The 27,298-nt window shown below is 37.0% G+C and overlaps 1 protein-coding gene across 2 annotated transcripts in view; it reads left to right on the top strand.

Annotated features, from left to right (window-relative positions):
• Positions 1-5,509, top strand: part of LOC145664076 (uncharacterized) — a 112,347-nt gene extending 106,838 nt beyond the window's left edge. For both annotated transcript variants that reach the window (XM_081730415.1, XM_081730416.1), the window contains exon 4: positions 4,833-5,509. In XM_081730415.1, the coding sequence (XP_081586541.1) occupies positions 4,833-5,398 (566 nt within the window). In that variant the 3' untranslated portion in view covers positions 5,399-5,509. The remainder of the gene's footprint in view (positions 1-4,832) is intronic.
• Positions 5,510-27,298: the final 21,789 nt, after the last annotated feature.

The following is a 27,298-nucleotide window of genomic DNA, read 5'->3' as shown; positions in this document are numbered from 1 at the left end:
AGGTACAAAAAGTGGAGCGAAGTTCGTCAGTCTCAAAAAGTGTTGAGATGAGAATGGATGAGCCAAGTTCCTTGGCCACTGCATCTGAAATGAACACTGGAACTTGGCGCGAGATGCCAAGGGAAATTATGTTAAGGAGCCTTAGGGATAGTGTTGGGTTTGGGGCCATCACCAACCTTAGGAATATTTACTTTGCTAAGGCGCTAAGGCACATATACAGTAAACTTATACTGTAGTGAGATTGGTGGTTCGAAACCCAGACAAGGAAAATTTATAATCCTCCACGAATTGTCAAAGAAAATGATGTTGACGAGCCTTAGGGATGGTGCTTGTGAGCGTGGGGGATTTGGGAAGCACCATCAGCCTTAGGGCTGAAATGTCCCGGCTTTGAAACTAGGAACAGACATCATGGTGTATTCAAATATGTTAGGCACCTCGCGCCATGTTCCAGTGTTCGTTTCAGGTGCAGTGGCCAAGGAAGTTGGCTCATCCATTCTCATCTCAACATTTTTCGAGGTTGACGAACTTGGTTGAACTTTTTTTTGCACCTCTGGCGTTTTTGTTCAGATCTATTGCTTCCGTAAACACAATAAAAAATTGAATTTAGTATATTTTATATTATTCAGTAATTAATTTTCTCCAATATCTGTTTTCAAGAATGTAATGGAAAGAATATAATACTCAAATTGTAATATTTCTCGTTTCCTATATGTTGTTTTGTTACGACTTTGATCCCTTTTTGGATATTATTCTCTAAAATAAAACAAGTAAGATACATCAAAGCATAATGAAATAAATGATTGATTGATTTTTATTTAGTTCTATATCAGAATTAGGTTAGAAGGTTTGAAGAGGGATTTAATTACTGTAGGGCGTTCAATCCGGGACTCAGTGAAATAACTGTATACACTCTGGCTACAAGACTAAGAAGAGGAGTGGAAAGAAATAGAGTACAGTAGAATTTATGAGTGTAAGCTTGTGTTGACTTTACATTATTTTGTTGATTTTGCATTTATTAGCATGTTCAAGTTTCAATGGCGAATCCAAGTGTTTCTGCGTCAGCGTGCCTATTCAAAATGTAATTCTGATATATTATTTAGAAGATGGGTAAAAAAAAAAAAAAGCCTTAGAGTATTCAACGCCTATCTAAAAAGGATGTTACAAGAGGTACCTCCAAAAATTATCTCAAATTTACATTGTACAAAACTGCATTCTAAGTTAGTTTCAAGTTACTTTCTTAAAAATAAACACATAAACTATAATAATAGTAGATCTATTCCTTCGGAATTAATTTTCTGATTTTGGCCTTGACAGTTTCAGGTAATATGCTTAGTTTAGAACTTATAGTAGACAGAATACATGTTTTATTTTCTTTTATGAGGACAGTAGTATTCAGGGGCGGATCCAGGAGGGACTTCTGGGAGGGCGGTCGGTAGTAATACTGCTACTTAGAGCTACTTTTAAGAGCTCCAAACTTTTTATAGATGGGTTTATTTATATATTAAATAAGAAAGATTCCTCTCCTGAGGGGGAGGGCGATCGCCCCGATCGACCCTCCCCCTGGGTCCGCCCCTGGTAGTATTTAAGCATACGTTATTAAATTTAAAAGTATAAGAATTATGCTATCGGGAAATGTGTTTCATTGTAAACATTTTATCCTATATAAACTGCTGTAAACATGATCAGATTTTCAGGATATGCCACTGATACATATTTGAAAAATCCCGCACAGTGCTTACCTCTGGTGCATGGGGTCCCTGGTTCTATCTCCAGTCAAGGAAGTTTGTGGTGGACAACATCGTGTCCGTGGGTTTTTGTCGGGATACTCTCATTTAGTCTCACAATTTCCATCTACTAATTCATATATTATCATTCCCTTGCCTTAATCAGTCATCTCCCTTGGCCTAACGGTCAGAATCGTTAGGTGTTAAACTGAAAGATTTCATTTCATTTGAAAAATCCCATTCTCTCTAAAACCTCACGAAATCGGATTTTTTCCACATGTTGACATCACTATATGTGGTTAAAATATTGAATATTCACTTACTACATACAGTGGCTTACGCAGAATAGCATCAAAGGGGAGTCAAACACTCAATCTCATATTATTTTATATACAAGGTGTTTCAAAACAACACCGACAACGTTTGGGAGGTGATAGTTGATATCAAAATAAGACAAAAAGTATAGAGCAACCTGAGTGCACAAATGCTTCCTTTCGGAATTATAGGCTGCCGAAAACATAGAAAAATGAACTTTAAAGGTCCATAGTTCCAGTACTCATCATGGGTCAAGGCTTCACTTAGAAACTAGTATGTGCCCTATCCAAATATCCATGTTTCAGAAACCTGCGGTGCTTCCGCAACAATTTTTATACAGATAGTTGATAAGTACTTCAAATTATATACCCGTAGCCGAACTCCCTAAGTGGACCATAGCAACTAAGTATTATGTAGTGTTTAACGAAAAGGAAAAGTTTGAAATTACTACACCAATCGGTAGATCACAGCCAGCTGAACAAAATTATAAGTGTGGGAGCACGAGTAAAAATGGGTCTGAGAAGGTACGGGAACGGTAGGTAGCGTCTTAACGTCACACCGTCCCGCTGCCTATCTTTGCCTTTCGCAATTATTTTTTAGAAACTTAGGGGGACGCCGCGCCGTAGACCCTACATGTTTTTTAGAGGTAGAGGACGGCATTCCCCCGCACTTTTACCCCTTGTGAGAGTAAATCTTAATGTGCAGTTTTCGAGAATAAGAGAGATTTTTTGTAAATGTAAAAAATCGGTGTTGTTTGATAATCATGCCATCTATATTAAGATGAGACTGATACAGAAGTATATTCTTATCAACCTTTTCATTATGACATTAGGAGAATCATGATAGACAGATTTACAAAATATAGTCGACTATTATAATTAACTCTTAAACTTTATATTTGTGTTTAACTATAAGATGATCTATAGATCCGATCAATCTCAGCAAAAAATGGTAAGTTTTCAACATAAAAATCTGATTCGTATCTTTCGAGAAATAAATAAAACTTTCTTTGGGAGCTAAAATAATCGTTTTTTTGCCAATCTCATGTAGTTAATAGTTTTTATTCTGTTGGAATTATTTATTTTATATTCTGTTGGAATTATTTATTTTTTATTTTGCTGAAATAATTTATTTCTATAATGTTTGAATTATTTATTTTTTATTCAGTTGGAATTATTTATTTTATATTCTGCTGAAATTATTTATTTTTTATTCTGCAGGTATAATTTACTTTTATCCTGTTGGAATTATTTATTTTTTATTCAGTTGGAATTCTTTATTTTATATTCTACTGGAATTATTTATTCTTTATTCTACTGGTATAGTTTATTTTTATCTTGTTGGAATTATTTATTTTATATTGTGTTGGAATTATTTACTTTTTATTCTGTTGGAATTATTTATTTTATATTCTGTTGGAAGTATTTGTTTTTAATCTGTTCGAATTATTTATTTTTTATTCTGCTGGTATAGTTTATTTTTTATCCTGTTGGAATTATTTATTTTTTATTCAGTTGGAATTATTAATTTTATATTCTGTTGGAATTATTTGTTTTAGATTCTGTTGGATTTTTTATTTTTTATTCTGCTGGTATAGTTCATTTTTATCCTGTTGGAATTATTTATTTGATATTGTGTTGGAATTATTTATTTTTTATTCTGTTGGTATTATTTATTTTTTTATTCTATTGGAATTATTTGTTTTTATTCTGTTGGAATTATTTATTCATTTAGGATCAATTGTCGCTTGATTTCTTCTAACATACTGATGCACATAGTTCTAAAAGTAACGCAATACTCCTAATCAGTAATCAGATAACAATAAAAACAAGACTTCATAATCAAAATGATAGATTAGAGTTGTTTCGTGGCTATATGGTAAGCGTCTTTGCCTGTGGCGCGGGATACCTGGGTCTGAATCCCGGTGGAAGTTCATATGATTTCTATCAGCTTTTAGCTTTAGAGCTATGCTTTATACGATCTAGATATACAAGATGTCATTAAGCTCGAAAAAAGTAAGAAAGCAAGCAAGCAAACAAATAACAAAAAAAAAAAAAAAAAATGAATATTCGATAACAACCTTTCTCTGGCATGCTTCACAACAATATGCTTTATATACGTAGCCTATATGCATTATATGGTAATCCGTGAAATACTACATAATAAAATTCAGTATTTTAGTGCATATAAGATGAATCGACCAATGAGAAATTTGCTAGCTGATAATGTCACAATGCACAAAATATATTTTAGTGCAAATTGTAAACACTAATAAAGGCATTTTCTCGTGATTACCCGTGGCTAACTGGCTAACATTGCCTCCTTTGATGCTGGAGACCTCGGTTCAATTTCCGGTTGGAACTCTTCTGATCATGGATAAGCTGTAGTTCCAAGTCATTTACGGTAAAATCTTAGTGCTGAATAGAAAGCTATGTTCCAAAGCATTTCACAAGATATCAACGTCTTCCCAACGTAAAATTAAGAATAACCGTCAAACACTTCGATTCATTTGAACCATAAGTAGCCAAATGAACCAGGAAAGGTAGACCACATACCATGTAGCCATACTTGAGGTTGTTAGAATAGCAAAACATCTTGATACGTTGCCAAATACTTCCATGTACTATACTAATACCAAAGTGATAACTTTTACCCTATGGTTCCTTAATTTGTAATTTCTTATGTTTCGATCCACGGAGTGTTTACTGAGTTTTCTAACAGAATTAGAGCTTTGTAATCTTAATATTGAAATTACATCCTGAAACTAATAATATTCTTTGTGTTTAAAAACAGGAAATTCCTGGGGGCGATGTGAGAATGGAACAGAAGGAATGGGTTGTGGACAGCAAGAAACATGGCGAAATTGTGCAGATGTCGCTATCTTCCCATGGAAAGATTCGGCAACTGAAATTAACAACGATAACAACAATCATGTTGACTTTCATCCGCAAGGAAACACCAAATACCATAAGACCCAACAGAACGTTCAACTGTTGCCATCGTACTCAGCCATCGGGAAAAGGTATCATTCAATCCAGAGATCTCCTGCGCCAGTATCACCAACTACTCCCACCACTACTCCTTCTACCACAACAGTTAGCCATGGATTCAATCCTCAAAGATATGCCTACACGATTGCTTCCTTCCACAGACCAATTACAGCAGCAGATCCGTGGAAAAAATTCCAAAATTTCCAGGTGACAGAAAACTGGAGGAAGTATCACGAAATCCGAAGAAATGGGCATTCGGCGATTGAGACAACGGACAATCAAAAGAAATACCAGACAATTAAAAGACGTGCCATTAAAAAATTGGCTGAGACATTTAGAAAATATAATTTTACGATAATTTTTACATGATGAGAAGAAAAGAAGAAGTCGGAACATCAATAGTTTCTTCTGTCTTACTCATGTATCTTGTAATATATATACTTTTCTTGTTCTTATGTAATAAAACTTTATTAATTTCAATCCCAGATGTCTTTTTCTTTAGTTTAATTTATGCATTCTGACCTGAGTCGAATGATAGAATAGTGGTCTGACATACGAACAAGAAAATTTAACAAGGTACACGGAACGAACTTGATTTTAGAAATGGCTGCATTGTATTGGCTGTCATAATACAACGTAAATACAATAGATGCACATTTAACAGGATATGATCATTTCTTGATCTACATTAAAAACTTGAGATTTTAAGATGCTTGGCTTCCCAAAAATTTCTTGTTTCTATACTCGAAGCAAAATAAAATAAAATAAAATAAAAACGAATTATCAGTTAGAAGAAGACGTATATTCTGTTGCCACATCGTAAGTACTCCACTGAGAGTCCGCTGTAACTACCCTCTCGAACGAAGTGGTAGATTGGTAATTGAGGAAATAAAGTCATGATATCCTGTTTGCCATATCGTGAGTACATTTACCATTTGGCAACAGAATAACATATCTTCCTCTATGTGCCAAATCTTTTCTTATTCTGATTCGAGTATAATTTCTTCGCAATCATAAATACCAAATGCCAACTTAACAATTTTTTTTTTTACAGAATCTCGTTTCAAGTTTGGTACTAACTGTTGATCAATTCATGGTCGATTGGTATTAAACAGAGATGCCTACAAGAAAGAAAGAATCTCATGGCGCTAGGAAAGAAATAATTGAAACATTTAAGTCTATAAGTAACTCAAAATTAGTACGAAATAAGGACTATCTTACTTACAGCCATACACAGAAATAGGGTTTGGATATTGGAAGTTAGAACCATTATGTAAATATAAAAGATGGTTTTGTTTTAAAGAAATGGTATGTGGTTTATGAACATTGGGAGATAGTCATACTTATGTATAGTGACTCTTTTTTAAGGAATAAAGAAAGGGCAACTCTCAAATGACTTTATTGAAAATAACTTTTGGTTCAATTTCAATTTAATTCCAACTGAGGTGCTATGGGGTTGCTAGGTAGCCAAGTTACTAGGAAGTGTAGCCACGGGGCAAACTGGGGTCGGCTCCAAAACAATCACAGAGACAAATATATACTGGGTTTTTATCAAAGTCGGAAGATGTGTACAGATATCAATGAATAATATAGGTTTAAACCTTAGAGTATTGATCTCCCTATATACTGGCATGTATTTTAATTAAGTATACAAAATATTTTTACATATTGTCTGATTCACGTTGTCTTGCGCATATAAAAGTTACTTTAAATTTGTTAAACAATACTAAAAGAAACGTTAAAATTATGTAATATTTACTGTAATTTATTAGAAAATCATGTAATGTATTTCGTTAGATAAGAAAACAAAATAATATGTTAAATCTCAACGTACGTGCTTCCCTAAACGGTCAGGTACAATTGAAACATATCTGAAGGAAGTGTGCCGGTGCTGTGCTATCAGCTAATAGCTCAAAATAATCTCTAAAATACTCATTGAATAAATGTAACAATTGGGGATGAAACTGATGCACAACACGGTACTTAATCTGCGAAATTATGGTTGAATTTAAATAAAATTCAAATGTTTTAACTTTGAGAATGACTAGTTGGGGGAAAGATGAGACAGAGAGAGAAATAGGTTATGACTAAGAGATAAAGGATGAGCACTAGCCTGATATTCCGATTAGACTAGTGTCGTCCTGGTCATCTGGATGATGAATGGTTTTCCCTGGAGGAGTCTGGACGTACTGGAGTCAGCCAACAACTGGAACTTAATCCTGCTGGACTGCCAGGGGCGTCGAGTTCTCTCGTCTTGATGGTTCTCCAATGATGTTCTCCTACAGCCTCATTCCACTAGTCAGATATTGGACTCTATTGAATCTGCGACGATGAACCAACAGAATGGCACTCCCAAGACATGGAGTTGGTTGTTCTCCAATGGTGCTATGTGCTTCTTACCACGATCCTGCACCTTCCTTAATCTTGTGGCGAATACCCCCTGTCGATGTGTCCTCCATGGTTTTGCTTAATCGAAAAACGATGAATCTGACTTTCAGTGAACTAGGAAATGTCAAGCTAGGCGGAAAGGAACGTGGAAAAGCAAGAAGGAAACTAGACTTGATTTATTGACAATTTCGAAAGTGACAATTAACAAATACATGCTTATACAAACTGTCTGGCAATGTACAACATTAATAAAAGTTTTGTTCCGTTGGAATTTAAATGATCATAGTTCTGTCGTGGATAAATGTAATTCAATAAAGTAATTGAATTTCGCGAATTAAGTTAAGAGCTTGTACAATTATTACATGGTCACTTCACATCTAGTACACAGCTGCTTCACAGAAGAGAATTGGAATCTTAATCAATAACTTGTTGAATTTGTGTCTTCAATTCTTCCAATGTGCAAGGTTTGGAGATAATGATTAAGTCAAATGAACGGAGTCGAAGAATTGGTGGAATGAGACTGTGGGAGTAAACGGAAGTACCCCGAAAAAACATTGATACGAAGTTGTCATCCACAAACTTTCTTTGTTGGGGATTAAACCAGGGACTCCACGCACCAGAGGTAATTGCTCTACCACTAAACCACCGTGCCCTCACCTCCCCGGAGTGAGACCTGGACAACTGTAAAACCCGTTCGTGAAGTCCACAACAGCGATCTAAGCAAAATCATAAAGATAAGTGGTCCCCTATGTTTTTTACATTGTGCGTCATGCTTCCAGTGGTCAATGACTGAACTAAGTGAAATCTTAATGTTTTAGCTCTGTTTTCAACATGAAATCAGTAATTTTATATCATTTTTACAACATTAAAATACTGTTATTTTTCACCCACCCGGAAAATTTCATTTTAACGGCCCGTTGCCAACCTTGCAGAATTAATTTGGTGAACAAAATGTTCGAGAAAATTTTTCACATAAAAACCAAGTTCAGATTTAGGTATTAATGATGGCCAGATATTCCTCCTCCTCCTGCTATTATAATTAAATATTATTATTATTATTATTATTATTATTATTATTATTATTAATAATAATAATAATAATAATAATAATAATAAATGAAGAAACCATATATTTACTTAGGCTGGGTCCTGTCCATGCACTGCCATTTGATATAGTGCTACAAGATGTATATGACACATCTGAATGAGTATGCGTATCTTCCTTTCGAAACACCAGGCGGATTCCGAAACCTTCCATAAAATCGTAAATACATCACTATTACAGTCTGCAAAATATTCGATAAAACTGCACCATTTGATTTCTCGTTAAAAGAGGGTCTCATCTTATTACTATCTCAAATAACAAAGTTGAATTCAGTATGACAGCCACTAAGATGGCGGACGGCGACCGAAGTCACATCATAACGTTTCCCTCTCCGCCCAATACTAATGTCATTTGACTTTAGATTCAACCCATACGTAGTTTGTAAAAATATCAGACCAGTCCACACCCAGAGCCGTAGCTAGAGCTTTTGGCGTCCCGGGCGAAGTAGAATTCGATGCCCATATTCATTTCACCAATCTTTAACTTATTATTATTATTATTATTATTATTATTATTATTATTATTATTATTATTATTATTATTATTATTATTATTACCCATGCTTTTGTTGTTATACTACGCTGAATTTTTATCAAGCTGTTTGGGCAGACCATTGCAACAGCCAAAAGCGATCATTATGTATTCTTTGACAAATGAGAGCTGTTTTCAAGAGGTTTATTTTGGACTTTTGTTAAACTTCACAAAACTACCCTTGGCTGATATACAGATCCACTTGCAAAATGGTTATGAAAATTTAAAGTACAACTATTTACAACGTTTCTTACTATCGATAAGAAAATGAAATTTCAATACATTGGAAACTATGTACTTTTAAAATCTTCGAAATCGGTGTCAGCATTTATTTCCAGTAAACTTTTGAAATAGTATAGTTGTGAAATTTTGAAATTTTATTCCGTATGTGACCACACAAATAGCGTTTTAATTTTGATTCTTTTACTTTAAAAAAATATTTTGTGAAATGTAACGGAAATTCAGAAAGAGCTTTCTTTTAGAATTTCTTAGATTGAGGTGAAGAATATGTTCAATAGTTGTATTTATATATATAATTATTTATATAATATATAATGTGTGTATATGTTTTGTATATATGTATATATGTAGATAAAAAATATCTTACAAATACACACACATACACAAATGTATACTTATATACTGGCGATACAAATAGTTGATGGAGAAATGATCCCAATTACTTGCTTCAGATAAGAAGCATTTCATACATCAATAGAATAAGAACATCACTGGTAGTGGTCAATCTTTGAAAAAAAATTGTTATGTTAATCCCTTAAGCCCTCCCAAATGAACTTTGTGGTGGACAACACCGTGTGCGTGGGTTTTCTCGGGGTTCTCCCGTTTCCTCCCACTTTCTTCATTACAACATTTCATTCATTACTCATCATCACCGTCTCCTTTAACCTAACCGGCATAACCGTGGGACGTAAAACTCAAAGATTTCGTTTCATTTCATTTCCCTTAAGCCCTTAGGGCTTCAGTAGAGATCTAACATCGCTACAAGTTCAAAAATGATATTATTCCCCTTTGTTTACCTTTATTTTTAATATTCTCGCTTACATTTGTCTCTTTACCCCTCTCATACCTGCATTCTCATTATTGTGCTTAACCCGATTAGGTAGAAAAACGGAATAACTAACCAAACTCATTACCTTCAAAACGCCAAACATATAGATAGTTCAGACTTTGACCATCTGTACTTTGAAAATGCTCCCGCGTATACTATAAGCCATTACACAACACCTTGTATATCAAATCATCATTAAAAAATCATATATAATAACTCTTTTTAAGTAATAAGTACAAACTTGTAACTCTTATTGAAACGTCTGGTTTGTGAACGGAGCGAGCAAGAAAATTTTTATAAAATGTATTCGATTGCAAACCGACAACAATATTGATTTAACAGGTCAGCAATAATTTTATGGACTATGTCGTTTATACTACTCTTTTCCAATACTTCTTCTTTCTGCTTACTCGTTCGGCGCCCTGCTGCTTTCTGCGTCCGGGGCAACGGTTCGTAGTTACGTCTCGGACCACATCTTATATACGGCGTATAAAAAAACCCATAACAAAGGGCGCCGATCCTGAGAGGCTGGGGGCCAGGCCCCCCAAAGCTCATGTGAACCCCTATGTATTTTATAAATATGTATTTTTAGTGTTATATGTATGTTTTTAATGAATGGGCCCTCCTCCCAAAGTTACAGAGAAATCGGCGTCCTTGCCCAGAACTACATACGTTTCACAACGAAATATCTCCAAAACGGATAATTTTATGAAAAAATAAGTAGTAGAAACATTCTTATAGTAAACTTTTTAGGCTACGTTTTTTAAATACCGGTAATTATTTTAGTCGCAAGACAAGATTTTTACGAAAGACACTTTGCTTGATTTCTGACTCGCTATAAGATTTTTAGCGTCGGTCAAATCGATAAAGACTTTTGATATATTGTTTACAACGACAATATTAAAGCGCACACAAAAACTCAGCTTTGTTTAAATTTATTCACGGTAGAAACTATAATTTGACTGGAGTATTTAATTAAGAGCATTTGGTACTTTAAATGGATACCAGATTGTAGTATTAATTGGATAACTCGCTATTTGACACTTTCAATTTTCGATTCTCCGAAATACAGTTCTTAATTATTCTTTTAGATAATTAATTATCATTAAATTTGAAAGCGTTAAATTTACGAAGGAACAAGCGTACATTGCATGGGTATACGCTATTTGTTTGAAACGGACAATTGTGTAATGTCAGAAATTGCAGGATTAAATCACTGATCTTGAAAAATTGGGCAAGAACGATTTCCCAAAATCTTATATAAATAATATCTTATATAAAAATATATTTTTATATCTTATATAAAAAATACCAGATATATTATTTATTATTATTAGATTTCTGTAATGTATTTTTAAAAAAGTGAAAAAGCAGGATAAAATTTATTAAAAAAGGAAAGAAATAAAAAAAAAACGAAGTTCACTTTACTAAGTTTAGTTTCTTTTCGTCAGGTGGCAGTCTATACCTAATGCTGCAATGTCTTCAGCAGAGCCATCTAGGGAGACTCTTCGAAACTAACTGTTAGGGATCCAACCTAATCTGTAGCAAGAAGTTTAATAACCAGCGTTCGAAGTAGGAAAAAAGCAGATGCGGTATGTTTTATTCAGGCCCGTATCCAGGGGGGGGGGTCTAGGGGGGCCGGGCTCCCTCTAAATTTTTGCTGGCCCCCTCTAAAATTTTCACGGTAGACTTGCAAATGAACTATAATATGGTGATTAACTATAATATTGTTGGATCTGGCCCCCCTAACTTCAGCCGGACCCCCCTGAATTTTTGGGCTGGCTACCGGCCTGGTTTTATTAGACCCCTACTATTTTGACTCTACATACCGGCTTCTAAATGTTGAAATACAGTGAGGGTATGTTGCCTAAAAGATTACATTTCTATTTACAAAATGACTGAAAATCACTGGAGAGCTTCTCTTTAGTTACGGTGGAGGCATGCAAACTCTGATCCCTCGCTAACATTTTTTTTGGGGGGGAGAATCATCTTATGTTGTATTATAGAGAGTTATACACAAAAATGCTCAAAAACCGAGTTTTTGTATTAACAACTGCCTGCGGAAAGACTCTCGGACCCCCCACTCGACTGAGGGGTATTCTAAACCCCAGAAGATATGCTACCATAACAAGGCCGCCGATTTCTCTGTAAATTTGGGGGGGAGGCATTCAGATGCAGAAGGTATGTATATGAAGATTTAAAGACAAATTGCATTCAAATTATGCCAAATATTGTATAATCATAAATACAAAAAGGGGCACACATGAGCTTTGGGAGGGCTCGGGACCCCCGGCCCTCCCAGGATCGGCGCCCTTGCCCCATAGCAGACAACCTTTAAATCTGTTCATGCTCAAAACACGACTTTTGTCTGAATTAAGACGAGACACACACACATACATACGAAAGAAATAAATCTAATATGGTACATCAAAATATATAACTAGATGAACTTCTTTGAAGATACCTCATTTTAAAAACAAAAAAAAAAAAAAAAAAAAAAAAAGGAAAAAGATAACAAAAATGTCGGTGTTATCAACTTGGACATTATTTTTATATAAGAAATGAAATATTTTTACCTGTAAATCTATTCGTCTATTCTGTGTATAAAAATGGATTTACTAAAGCAGGTATTTAGATCTACTCTACCGTGACGGTATGTCTTGGTCACTGAAAAACCAGAGGCGGTATGACATACCACCGCATATAGTCTCACTTCGAACCCTGGTAATAACAATATAACTTTTAAGGAAGGAAAAGAGAAAAGACAAACAACTTAGGAACAGCGTTTGTTGAACATTAGAAAAAAATATGGATCAGTAATCACATCTTAAAATACTTCTGCCAATTATTAACTTAGTACAGTTAAGGATGCAAGCTGCGCAGAGTGCCTGAATAAGAAAACCATTCTAAGCACTAAATTTTATCTTACAAAAAGTTTTCAACTTGTAATGTAAGGGGAATGGTGATATGGAGCTCCCATTCTACGCAGGCACGTAGCCAAAAGGGGGTCAGGGGGTCCGAACCCCCCCTTCGAAACCAGAAATGAAAAAAATTAAGGAGGGATGAAATAAAAAGAAACGAGAAAAAGAAGAATCAGCGTTAAAAATTAAAAGTTACAACAAGCGCTTGGTTACTCTTTCTTATGAGGAGCTTTGTGTAGAGGGAAAGGTGGGGAGTTAAGTTATTATTGGATATTATAGTAAACGGAGGCTTCCGAATTCCATCTAGCTCCATGCTAATCCTATGAACTACAAATGACGATCGATGAACCGGTTCGATCAGATAGATTCTCAGGTAGAACTTAAGAAATGCCCACAATCATCAATAATATGAACTTGGCAATATAGATTCCAGTTACACTTGTCAAAAATATTTTCAATTTCGCGGAATATTTTACTCTAGATTTCTGCATAATTTATTAAACTACTTAGTAACGTATCTTTATTTTATTGTCCTAACAAACCAATATGGATATGTTGCCAATAAAATAGTTTAGATTGATCGAGATTCTGGTGTGTAACCGCAGTATTTCATGCCACGCCTCCCCCCCATTACAAAATCCTGGTTACATGAACCAATATATATTGCCAGTAAAATAGTTTGGAATGATCGAGCCGCAGGTGTAATAACCACTGTATTTCGTCACGGACCCCCCTATTACGAAATCCTGGCTACGTGCCTGTTCTACGGGCTTAAATACTCATAATATCTGTGCTTTATAACATAGAGTAGGGTTTCTTGAAATGTGCTCCGCGGAGCCTTGGTGCTCCCTGAGAGGTGATCAAGGACTCCGCGAGATACTTAGGAATAATGAAGTAAGAAACTACGAAACTCACAAAATAAAAATAGCTATCTCGAAAAAAAAAAAAAGAAAAAGAAAAAAATACCTCAATGTAACAACATTCTCAGATTGCTCTTGGTTGGAAGATGTTTGTGGTGCTTCACATACTGTGAAATCCTTATTCAGCACTGGATCTCCGTGTATTTTGAATTTATTGCTTAATGGTAAATACTACTTATATGATAACTTTCTTTATGATAACTACCAGCTGCAATTTTCTTCTCATTTTGCTCACAACAAAATGTTTGCTGCAGTTTTTCTATATTTGCATATCTCAAATACTTTCGTCAGAGTATACATTCCATCGATTTTTTTATACAAAAAGGAGGGCTTATATCCAGAGACGGATCTAGAGGTAAAAACTGGTGGGAGGGGCAACTAGAACTCTGACTATGATAGGCAGTGGCGTATTCACAATTTTGTTTCGGGGGGCTTTGCTAACTTTCGGGGGGGCTTTGCCTGAAAATGTGAAAATTCTGCAAGATATTTCATATACTTTACTATAGTAAGTAAGATTTCGGGGGGCTTAAGCCCGGAAGCCTCCCTAAATACGCCACTGATGATAGGTAATCATGATTTTACTATAAACTTTCAAAAATATATGAATAATAGCTCAAATAATTTTTGTCATCCAAGAAACTGGGGGATGTACGTACCCCCAGGCCCAGGACTATATCCGCCACTGCTTATACCTAAAAATTTTTTTCTGATCGATTTTATCTTCCACCTTTACCTATATCATTTCTGGAGGAAAGAAAAGAGAATTTGTAAAAGTATATAAACTGCCCGGTAGATATCCCTAGTAATAAAATATAAGCTTTTGAATAACAATACAGGTATTTTGCAGTAAATTCCATGTTTCTTATGTTTGTTTTGCTGGAAATGTATTTCATTTATTAGAACAAGTTGAGTACGTAGGAATTTGAATACCTTCTATATTAGACTGCCTACTATTTTCAGTTCTTTACCCGACACTTACGTAGCCATCCATAGTATATATTTGGAAGTCTGTAAGTGGGTGTTAAATTAATCTAAAATGACATAAAACAAAGTTGTGAGTGATTATATCTCTCACTCCTAGGAACATAATTGATTTCTAACAGTGTTAAATATCTTGGCTTCATCTGCGATAAACACCTGAATTGGAAAGCTTCTTTCCACAATTTAGAAGCTAATAGCCGTATACTTCGAAGATTAATTTGTTGCGCGGTTTACGAGGAACCAACTGGAACCTCAATACGAACCTCTTACTTTATAAGTACAAGCTCTTTGTTCGTCCTGCTCGTACTCATGGAAAGAACCTCCGCTTGGTCTTGTGGCTAGCACGTTTGACTTCGGTTCGCGTGGTCCCGGGTTCGATTCCCGGTGCAGTCAAAGGCGCCGATTTCTCTGAAAATTTGGCGGGGGCACATGAGCTTTAAGGGGCCCCCGCCCCCCACGATGGGCGCGCTTGGGTACAGTTGAACGACCAAAGTGGTTCGGATTCCACTATAATCAGTAGGATCACGTCTTCTTTAGCCTAGCAGGCATAACCGTGTGACGTTAAACTAAATGAAACCAAACTAATGGTACTCGTGGACATATCACCTGGTTATCCGTTCCGTCAAATTTCCGTGACAGATTATAGGTCCTCAAACTGATGTCTTGCGCCTTGCCTATCCGATTGCACGTTCTATCCAATACTTGCATGAACTCCAATACAAGATGTCAATCGCTGTACTACTATCCCTGCTCTTTTTCAGCATCTCTACCGCCTCCACTCGCTACGTTTAATACCGTATCAGTGCCACTAACCCGATCCTTTACGAGCTATTAAATTAGACTCCAACTGTGCCACTTTACGCATATTCACCAGTCGATCATATTCTTGCACTCCATGAACGTGATCAAGCTACTCTTCTCTACAACCCATATCGTCGCATTTACCAACACCACAGTTCATCTATTGCGCATAATTTGATTATTGTTCTCACTGACAGGGTTCTCATTGTCTCATTCCGCTCTGAGTACCCGCAGAAGATTAACACTATCGTATCGGTTAACATCATGTGACCTTAGAGTATGCGAACAGTACTTCATTGTTACTATTACCTCATGTCTCACCGCATTCTTATGTAATAATGATAATAAATCAACAAAAAATTCCTGATACCCACTCCTAATACCTTCTTACCACAATTAAATTGATGTCACTGGCCCCTCAAAAAGGCATTACATTCTGTGGCTCGTCCATCTATTAACGGGAATGAAACCGCATTAAAAATCAGAAACATATTGAGATACATTACTTTGAAAAAATATATCACTTGAAAATTTCCTTTCTAATCCCGCATTGCTGTGCAAAATACTAAAAGTTGTTCGCAAAAGTTATATCAGTGACTGAAATTTGGGACATTAAAGAAGAATACAAGGTCGACTTCAGAAGATGTGTAAACCATCGTCTTCTCGTGTTACAAAGTCTGATATGCAGGTTCTACCTTATTCAGCGGATGGGAATCCAGCAATGTTACGTATGTGGCAAGGTTTACAAGTGCTCCCAACAACACATGTTGGTTGTAAGAAACTTCAGACGACAACCACTACGAACATGTCGTTAACCATCGTCAACAATCGTCAAGTAACGAAGATTAGTGAAGTCAGCAACATTTCTGTATAAAAGGAACCAGAATACCATAGAAGGCATCAATCTCCATTGATTGATCATCACCTCCACTTTCTAGGACACTTGATCCCTGAGCGCTCCTTTATCCTAACCAGTCTCTAGGACGCCTGGTCTCTGAGAGCTCCTTTATCCTTACCACTCTCTAGGACGCCTGGTCTCTGGGAGCTCCTTTATCCTTACCACTCTCTAGGACATCTGGTCTCTGAGAGCTCCTTTATCCTTACCACTCTCTAGGACGCCTGGTCTCTGAGAGCTCTTTTATCCTTACCACTCTCTAGGAAGCCTGGTCTCTGAGAGCTCCTTTAAACTTCCCACTCTCTAGGACACCTGGTCTCTGAGAATTCCTTTTGCTAGGATGTCTGGTCTCTGCAAAACACTTCACCAATCTGTATAACGTTGTCCTCTGATTTTTATTCTCCTGTCTACGAAATCAGGTCTCTGAGAGGTACCTAACCTTATGCGCACTCCTTGGTTGAAAATGCCTTGGATCCTGTCACCCTATGTAGAAGGCCGAGTTCCTTCTCCTTCATCTGCATATCAAAATGCAGATGAGGGGCACATTTACATACCATTATTTAAATAAATTAATTTGTAGTAAAATTAATTGCTTTAAAATTAGCGTGCATATTAAATATTGTCTTGTGATTATAAATAAAAATGGGTACACACCGAGCGTAATACGGAAGTATTAATACAATATTATTGTATATTGTATTTAATTATGTATGTTACTTCCTTTATAGGCTAATTAACCTTTATTATTGCGTGCATCTCATTTACTGGGACATTGTATTGTATATATTACATATGGAAATGAAGTGAGATAGTTATTAAACTGTTCTACATTCGATTAATTAAAGAAGAAATCAAAGAATATACTATGGATTTATGCATAGTCACTTGAATTTTGGGTACAGAGCTACGTGGACAGAGTATTTTTTTTGGCGACTCTTGGCTGCATCGAGAACTGCATGTGAGGTCCATGACAACTCACACTTGAAGAAATCACTAAATGAGCAAGAGAATATGACTCATTACATATAGGAAGGATCCTGTTCACTTCCTCGTGGAAAGCAATGCTGGTTTGGATACATTGCTGACTGACGCTCAACATGCTTTGTTGAAAAAGTTGTAAAAATTTTAGCGTCAACATGATAGATTTTAAATTTGTAAAGGTGTGATTTCTTCGCGTTTTAAAAGAATTTCTCGAGTAGCAAGCTCAAAGCGTCATTCCACCCCTCTTCACCAAAGTTCGTTACCCCGTCAGCTAGCGGACCTAAGAAATTTTCCCAGGATGCACAGCAGCTTTGAAAAATTGTATTTTGTTTTGATTTATTTTATATGTAAAATATTGATATTAACGTATTACGCTCACTAGTTTTTGGAAAGACCGTTCTAAATTCATGACTATATTAGTCAACGTGTTTCCCTTCGTTCAAGACATTTGGCTCTTGTATTTTCAAAATTAATAGTAACATAAGATGTTTTCTTCTCTCTCTCTTGTAAACATGGCTACAGGTGTTGGTAGCAGAAAGTTTGAAGGGAAGGCAAAGGAAAAGAGACTTCCTTCTAATACCACGAGAGATGACAGTTCTGTATAATAATATCAATGTATTCTGTGTATATTTTTCTTTGTTTTTGTATATAATATCATGTGTTTCTATTATGCAAAGTGTTGGTTCTGAGTGAAAATAACTAATGTTTATGTGTAAATGCTATAGACTTCTGTTTTGGTCAGAAGCTTTTCATAGTTACCGCCATCAAGCTGAGGGCAGCACCTCTCATAGGTGTCTGGCTAACTATGCCGTCAGAAGCAAGTTTCTGTGGTCTGTTTGCAGGAGACCACCCAGTAGATGTTGCCCACGGCATCAAACCCTTTGTGGGAAGATTCCGAGAAGAGCGAGTCCCGCTTTTCTTGGAATTTCATAGTTTAATAACCTTGTTCTGTGGCTGAACAGGGAGTTGTTTGATAGATCTGGAGGAGTACACCTCGAACGATCGTGTGTGAAGTCTTCAATACTTCTCAAGTACCGGGAAATGTGACCCAGGAAGGTGAGAGTACCGTTCCCCTGGATTCCTGTGTATTATTATACATGTACCGACATGTATCGGGTACTTATTTTTTCTAGTGAACAGTGCTAATACCCACCTATTTGATTGTGAGTTACCTCAAGTGCATTCGAACAGTGTCAACCTTAAAATTTTGAAAACTACGTTATACTCAATTGCTACATCTGAACATGATAGTTTCAAACATTAACTTAACTATAGCCTTGTAGCTATATTTTGGTCAGCAGTACCAAGTAGCCGTTATTCGTCTATAAACTTTCTTAGTAGCACAGTGGTGCATTTCACTAATTCCCAATATGGAATTGGAATTTTATATTCAAATCTCTATTAGAGGGATTTCTGGCCTGTCACGCTATTACGGCAGTGCCATCCTTGGACTCTAGCACAAGGAAACAAGCAGTAGCTTAATTTGCCTGTTTTACTGACCTTTCTTATGTCAGCTCCAGCGTGGTTTTGACTATCCAGCGAATCTGAATCGCCAAGAACATTTCTTAGTTTTAGTGGAATGGGAATGTGGACACTACCTTGGTGATTTTCCAGCAGGAACTGTGCGTCAACTTACCGAATGAACAGTGCAGCGAATATATATATATATATATATTGATCATTTTCTTTTTAATTTTTTTTCACATATCAAGTGTGTATTACTATTTATGTGCTATAATCATCCTCCTCTCTGAAAGACAGTCAGAGACAGTGAACTTAAAAATAATGAGGAGTGCATATTAAAGTAGGGTAACAGATCAATTAATAGATTTAACAGATCTCCAGTTAAAATCATTGTCATCATTTTTTTTATTTTATAAATTTCTCAGAGGAAAAATTTGTGCGAAATTTCAATTAAGAGTGTGTGTGTGGTGCACCATAAAGAATAGAAATTCAATATAAGTGTATCTCAAATGGAAGTGTTAAGTGTGTTAATTTTCACCAATGGTCTACCAAGGCAACAATAAACCTTCATCTATCCAAGGTATTTCTAGAGGTCTGTTTTTCCTGCATGGTGAGTACCTGATGCTAATTCCTATGTTTTGTTTTCAGGAGTGTGAGTCAAGGAAACATTTCTCCTTGTCTTTGTACATCTGACCATCTCCCTGAATGGGGCCCAGGGAGAATTACACCCAAAGAACTAACAGAACACAGTCATGAGTATATAGAGTAATTAACAGGCTGCTACCTGTTTGTTTTTGAAACTAGATTTTTTTTCCTTTCTTTTAACCTATTGTTTTAGTTTGAAAACTCTCTATAAGTAGCTTCCAGACCATGACTGTAGTCCAAGAATACCCTGAGATCTTTTGTTCATTTATATTCATTTACATATGCTCTACCGACTATTAAGAGTGGCAGTGGCGGCTTCCACAGGAGATCACCTTTATCTCCAAGCAGGGAGTTGTGTATGCTGACGCATTTTTTTTGCATTTTATGTAAATTTTAGTATTATTTTGAATATCCCTAGCCACTCCACCTTAATTTTATCATCTTTATTGTGGTGGTGTTTCTCTGGTATGCTAAGTTTAGTCTCTAGCTACCTGCACTTCACATAAAGTTGGCTACCCAGCTTCAGTTCACAATATTCCACGCGCTTGCGCCAATAAACTTGGCGCCAACAGCGTAAAAGGGTGATTTAATATTTCTCTTAAAATACTCATTGGTCAGTGTATTTTTGGATGTAAAATTTTTCGGTTTATGTTTCGGTAAGCAGCTGGCTGGTACACAAGCAAAAAGAACACGAGAAAACCAGCGTCCTTACCAAAGACGAGGACAACGACCGAACCATAACAACCAGCGCTCGCCACCCCGTAATCAGAGCAACGGAAGTGGGTCGTCTGGTTGGTCACGTGGTGGGAACTCCCACACCCACCAACACAATCGTGTAGCCCGCGGTAGGAGGGGAGGAACGCGCAACACGGATAGCCATCGACGGAATTCCTTTATAAGGGAAGAGGAAGAGCTCCAGTTACTGGAACATTATGACCGTGCGCCCCCTCCACCGAACCAGCAAAATAATGTTACCAGGAGTAACCAATCCTCATCTCCCTCTTCCAGGGAATGAGAATTGTCCGCACGTACTTGCGGCGACGGTAGGTTGGGCACGGAGAGAACTTGTTCACCCGAGTTGACACAATTACATCCCAAGTATGTGCGTAATTCTTTAACCAGTTTTGATAATGTAAACATAGAGAATTCTTGCGAAACTGCAGTGAAGGAATTTTATACTTCAGAAGAAAAAGAAGAAGAAAATTGTGATTTTTGTTTAAAAATAAAGAACACGAAGCATTTTGATGAAGGCAATTTAGAAAAGAAATTAGTTTTATTAAGTAGGAACGGAGAACCCATCGACATAGACAGGGAAATTTATGAAGAAGCTAACGGTATCTTTAAGAACCTCTTTGACACAAGTAATGAACCGTTACCAACGAATAACGTTATTTCACTACCAGAAATTCATGTTTGTTTATTTGGCAAGGAAGTAACTTGTCTATTGGACACCGGAGCGACCTGCTCCGCGATCTCTAAGGAATTTTGGGACACCGTCTCAAATAGCCAACCCCCACCCGCATTTTTAAGTGCGAAGAATATAAGGGTAACGTCGGCTTTTGGAAATAAAGCAGCGACACTAGTAGGCCAAACTCTGTTAGTCATTGTGATACAAGGGAAGGAATACCATACGTTGGGTATTATTATTTCAGGCTTAAATAGATCTTTGATACTAGGTTCCAACTTCTTTACAGTAACTCGTGCCGTGTTAGACTATGACACCGGCCTTCTACATCTAAAACATCCACATGATGTAGAAGTAGCATTTAGATCTGTAGATTGCAAGACTGAAGATCTAGTAGTTCGATGTTTGGAGTGGAATGGAGAGTGCAGCAAACCATTTAGTTTAATGGATGAAATTGAAAATGTTAATTTTAATTTTTCCCCGAAAGACGGAAGGCCATAAGGGTTAATGCACATGATGAGTCTAAGACCTCCAGAGAGCAGGCAACTCGTGCACCAAATTTGGATGATGGAAGATTCCCAACTGCCCAAGAATTGGCGAATCACGTATTCCCACCAGAAGAGTTAATGAAAGTGAAGACTCGCGCCTCCCATTCAGAGATAGAAGAGTTTGTATGGAACTACTCAGATCTGTCAGCCTCACAGAGAGATAGTTTGAAGGCTGTGCTGCTCAAGCATCAAGCTTTGTTTGATGTCAAGCCAGGTTGCATAGCTAACTACGTGCATGAGATTGGAGTAACGGACGAACGTCCAATCAAGACCAAACTTTATCCTTACCCTAAACGCTACAGAAATTTAGTATCCAATGAAATTTCGAGATGGCTCGCGTGGGGTGTGATCAGAAAACAGCCTACTGCATATATCAACCCACTCGTAGTGACAGCAAAGAGTGATGGACGTATACGAGTATGTATCGACGGTCGAGCTTTGGCTAAGATATCTGGTGATTTATCTGACCGACCAATGCCTCCCTTGTCTGTTCTCCAAGACATCTGCGATAATTCTTGGTTCAGTTGCGTGGATGCAACTGAGATGTTCCTTCAGATTAAGGTCAAAGAAAGTGATCAAAAGTATTTAGGATTTTTACATGAAGGTATTTCCTACGTGTTTCAGAAATTACCTTTCGGTACAAAACAGAGCCTTGCTTCATGTGTTCGAGCACTAGATATGCTTATTGGAACTGAAGCGCGAGAGTACTGCGGCGCGTATGTCGATGATCTGATAGTAGCCGACAGGAGCTTCAGCGAACATCTTGTACACCTCGACAGAGTGTTGGGTTTACTCACTGCAGGTGCCCTAACTCTCAGGCTGAAGAAGTGTAACTTTGCAAGAAAGAAATTAAACATAGTTGGTCTCGAACTTTCTCAACACGGAATTGGTAAAGATCCGGAGAAAGTGAAGTCGGTGTTAGAGTTCAGAACACCCCGGAACGCGAAGGAACTGCGTTCCTTTATTGGCTACTGCCAATATTACCGTTGCTTCAGCAGGAAATACTCGGAAGTTCTCTATCCGTTGTTCAATCTGCTGAAGAAAAATGTGAGGTTCAAGTGGGAACCTGAACATCAGGCAGCGATGGAGAAGATCAAACAGATCTTCCAAGAAGAAGTTGTATTGAAGACCGTCCTGCCTGATAAGCAATTGATACTAGAATCAGATGCGTGTGATGTTGCGTGTTCAGCTCTATTGTACCAGCGTGATGACAATGATGACATTAGGGTCATCGCTTTCACATCACGTGTGTTCAACGCAGCACAGAAGAATACTCTGTGACCGAGAAGGATTTTTATGGACTTATAGATGGGGTTGTTAAATTTAAGCAGTATTTAGTAGGAACTAAATTCAAAATTCGCAGCGACCACCTTGCTCTTAAGTTTATCCTGTATTGTAGACTTACAAACCAGCGCATCACCCGGTGGGCGATGTTGCTGTCCAATTTTAATTTCGAGTTCGAGTTTGTAAAGTCGAATGAAAATTTGAGTGATTATCACTCACGGTACCCTCCTCACACAGAAGAAGACCTCAGTGTTGCACGGAAGCCTATCCTCCAGGAGTCGCTGATGACCATACTGACGGAAATTCCTTGTGAGTTGAGAAAGATGATAGCCATACTACCGAAGGTGCAGTCTTCTGACCCTGTCTACGGAAAGATCAAGAAAGAAGTAGAAGACAAGACGAACTCACCAAGAGTGAATGGTGCTTATCACCGTTTCGAAGTTTTGAACGGACGCATATGTAAGCGTGACCGGGAAGGAGTTCGCATATGCATCCCAGAAGTGTTAGTAACTCCACTGCTCGATCATTACCATTCAGATCGAGGGCACATGTCGGCCAGCAAGTTGCTTCCACTTCTGACAGAATTTTTCGTATGGCCAAAGATGAGAGCAAGCGTGAGGAGATATTGTGCTTCCTGCGAATTATGTCAAAAGAGCAACCCTCCCCACTGTTATCGTCCGGGACCACTGAATCCCGTCGTCGTAGAGAAGCCAGTCTACCTGGTATGTACAGATTGGCTAGGACCAATAACCAAAGGAATTGGGGGAGTCCATTACATTCTTGTTTTCTATGATGCTTTTTCAAAACTTATAGGTTTATATGCATGTAGAAATCAAACACTGCCACCGCAGTAAGAAAGCTGAAGGACTATTTGAAAGTAAACCCTAGTGTGGAACTCGTCTTGACAGACAGAGGGTCACCTTTCCAGTCTGAACGCTGAAAAAATGAGTTAGCAGACCTTGGTATCAGGCACATAACTTCTACTCCATATTATCCCCAGGGAGAAATGGCAGAAGTAGCAGTAAAGGCAACCGTACGTCTACTGCGCAAATTGTGTCATGACAACAAAGATTGTGGCCCAAACACTTGGAGAAAATAGAGAAGTGTTTGAATTCCGCGAAACACCTGACCACTGGCGTGTCAGCCTATGAATGTCACTTTGGACAGTATATGTCTAGAGACATAGCCAGGCTCTTCGGAATCCCAGAAGTGGATCAGCGCCATGGCGTGGAGTACTACATAGATATCGCTAAGAAAAATCACAAAAAGAATGCTGCTGCATGGAAGAGAAATTTCGACAAGCCACACCGTACAGTAGAGTACAATGTGGGTGACCTTGTATTATCTAGAGTTTTTCCAAAGTCGGATGCTCTAGCAGGTGTTTCTAAGAAGCTCCTACTCCTATTTTCTGGCCCATGAAAAATTGTCGCTACCACGGGCAAAAACATGTACACGCTAGCGGATTCTGCTATAGAAGAGGTCAAAATGACCAGAAATGCTTAAATACTGAAGAAATATGTTGCTAGAGAAGAAGCAAACAATGGTGGTACTGGTGCAATAGAGACGAAATAGATAACTCACACACGAAGCATCGAAACCCGGATTTGACAATTTGTGTAAATAGTGTAGTGTTATAGTGTTTATTTTAGTGTATTGCTTGTATTATGGGGAACTTATGTATTCAGGTCAAATAAAGTAGGGCTTCCTGAATTCTCTGCATTTAGCTTTTTGTTTATTTTTCTTGTAATGATGTTTATTGTGCGTTATTTTGTGATTTAATTTGTATGTTATTGTGTGACTTATGTAATATTTTGCTTATGTTTACAGAAACTTAAAATGTGCCCTCATTATGATCTACGTCCTGTATTAGTAAATACAGCACCTAGAATCATAGGGGGGAATTGTAGAAGCGCGAGTTCCTTCTCCTTCATCTGCATATCAAAATGCAGATGAGGGGCACATTTACATATCATTATTTAAATAAATTAATTTGTAGTAAAATTAATTGCTTTAAAATTAGCGTGCATATTAAATATTGTCTTGTGATTATAAATAAAAATGGGTACACACCGAGCGTAATACGGAAGTATTAATACAATATTATTGTATATTGTATTTAATTATGTATGTTACTTCCTTTATAGGCTAATTAACCTTTATTATTGCGTGCATCTCATTTACTGGGACATTGTATTGTATATATTACATATGGAAATGAAGTGAGATAGTTATTAAACTGTTCTACATTCGATTAATTAAAGAAGAAATCAAAGAATATACTATGGATTTATGCATAGTCACTTGAATTTTGGGTACAGAGCTACGTGGACAGAGTATTTTTTTTGGCGACTCTTGGCTGCATCGAGAACTGCATGTGAGGTCCATGACAACTCACACTTGAAGAAATCACTAAATGAGCAAGAGAATATGACTCATTACATATAGGAAGGATCCTGTTCACTTCCTCGTGGAAAGCAATGCTGGTTTGGATACATTGCTGACTGACGCTCAACATGCTTTGTTGAAAAAGTTGTAAAAATTTTAGCGTCAACATGATAGATTTTAAATTTGTAAAGGTGTGATTTCTTCGCGTTTTAAAAGAATTTCTCGAGTAGCAAGCTCAAAGCGTCATTCCACCCCTCTTCACCAAAGTTCGTTACCCCGTCAGCTAGCGGACCTAAGAAATTTTCCCAGGATGCACAGCAGCTTTGAAAAATTGTATTTTGTTTTGATTTATTTTATATGTAAAATATTGATATTAACGTATTACGCTCACTAGTTTTTGGAAAGACCGTTCTAAATTCATGACTATATTAGTCAACGTGTTTCCCTTCGTTCAAGACATTTGGCTCTTGTATTTTCAAAATTAATAGTAACATAAGATGTTTTCTTCTCTCTCTCTTGTAAACATGGCTACAGGTGTTGGTAGCAGAAAGTTTGAAGGGAAGGCAAAGGAAAAGAGACTTCCTTCTAATACCACGAGAGATGACAGTTCTGTATAATAATATCAATGTATTCTGTGTATATTTTTCTTTGTTTTTGTATATAATATCATGTGTTTCTATTATGCAAAGTGTTGGTTCTGAGTGAAAATAACTAATGTTTATGTGTAAATGCTATAGACTTCTGTTTTGGTCAGAAGCTTTTCATAGTTACCGCCATCAAGCTGAGGGCAGCACCTCTCATAGGTGTCTGGCTAACTATGCCGTCAGAAGCAAGTTTCTGTGGTCTGTTTGCAGGAGACCACCCAGTAGATGTTGCCCACGGCATCAAACCCTTTGTGGGAAGATTCCGAGAAGAGCGAGTCCCGCTTTTCTTGGAATTTCATAGTTTAATAACCTTGTTCTGTGGCTGAACAGGGAGTTGTTTGATAGATCTGGAGGAGTATACCTCGAACGATCGTGTGTGAAGTCTTCAATACTTCTCAAGTACCGGGAAATGTGACCCAGGAAGGTGAGAGTACCGTTCCCCTGGATTCCTGTGTATTATTATACATGTACCGACATGTATCGGGTACTTATTTTTTCTAGTGAACAGTGCTAATACCCACCTATTTGATTGTGAGTTACCTCAAGTGCATTCGAACAGTGTCAACCTTAAAATTTTGAAAACTACGTTATACTCAATTGCTACATCTGAACATGATAGTTTCAAACATTAACTTAACTATAGCCTTGTAGCTATATTTTGGTCAGCAGTACCAAGTAGCCGTTATTCGTCTATAAACTTTCTTAGTAGCACAGTGGTGCATTTCACTAATTCCCAATATGGAATTGGAATTTTATATTCAAATCTCTATTAGAGGGATTTCTGGCCTGTTACGCTATTATGGCAGTGCCATCCTTGGACTCTAGCACAAGGAAACAAGCAGTAGCTTAATTTGCCTGTTTTACTGACCTTTCTTATGTCAGCTCCAGCGTGGTTTTGACTATCCAGCGAATCTGAATCGCCAAGAACATTTCTTAGTTTTAGTGGAATGGGAATGTGGACACTACCTTGGTGATTTTCCAGCAGGAACTGTGCGTCAACTTACCGAATGAACAGTGCAGCGAATATATATATATATATATTGATCATTTTCTTTTTAATTTTTTTCACATATCAAGTGTGTATTACTATTTATGTGCTATAATCATCCTCCTCTCTGAAAGACAGTCAGAGACAGTGAACTTAAAAATAATGAGGAGTGCATATTAAAGTAGGGTAACAGATCAATTAATAGATTTAACAGATCTCCAGTTAAAATCATTGTCATCATTTTTTTTATTTTATAAATTTCTCAGAGGAAAAATTTGTGCGAAATTTCAATTAAGAGTGTGTGTGTGGTGCAC

The sequence above is a fragment of the Thermobia domestica genome, chromosome 11, assembly GCF_964235325.1.
Source record: "Thermobia domestica chromosome 11, izTheDome1.hap1.1, whole genome shotgun sequence".
NCBI lineage: Eukaryota > Metazoa > Arthropoda > Insecta > Zygentoma > Lepismatidae > Thermobia > Thermobia domestica.
Note: the sequence above shows the minus strand (reverse complement) of the source record. Positions and strands in the feature narration are given on the sequence as shown.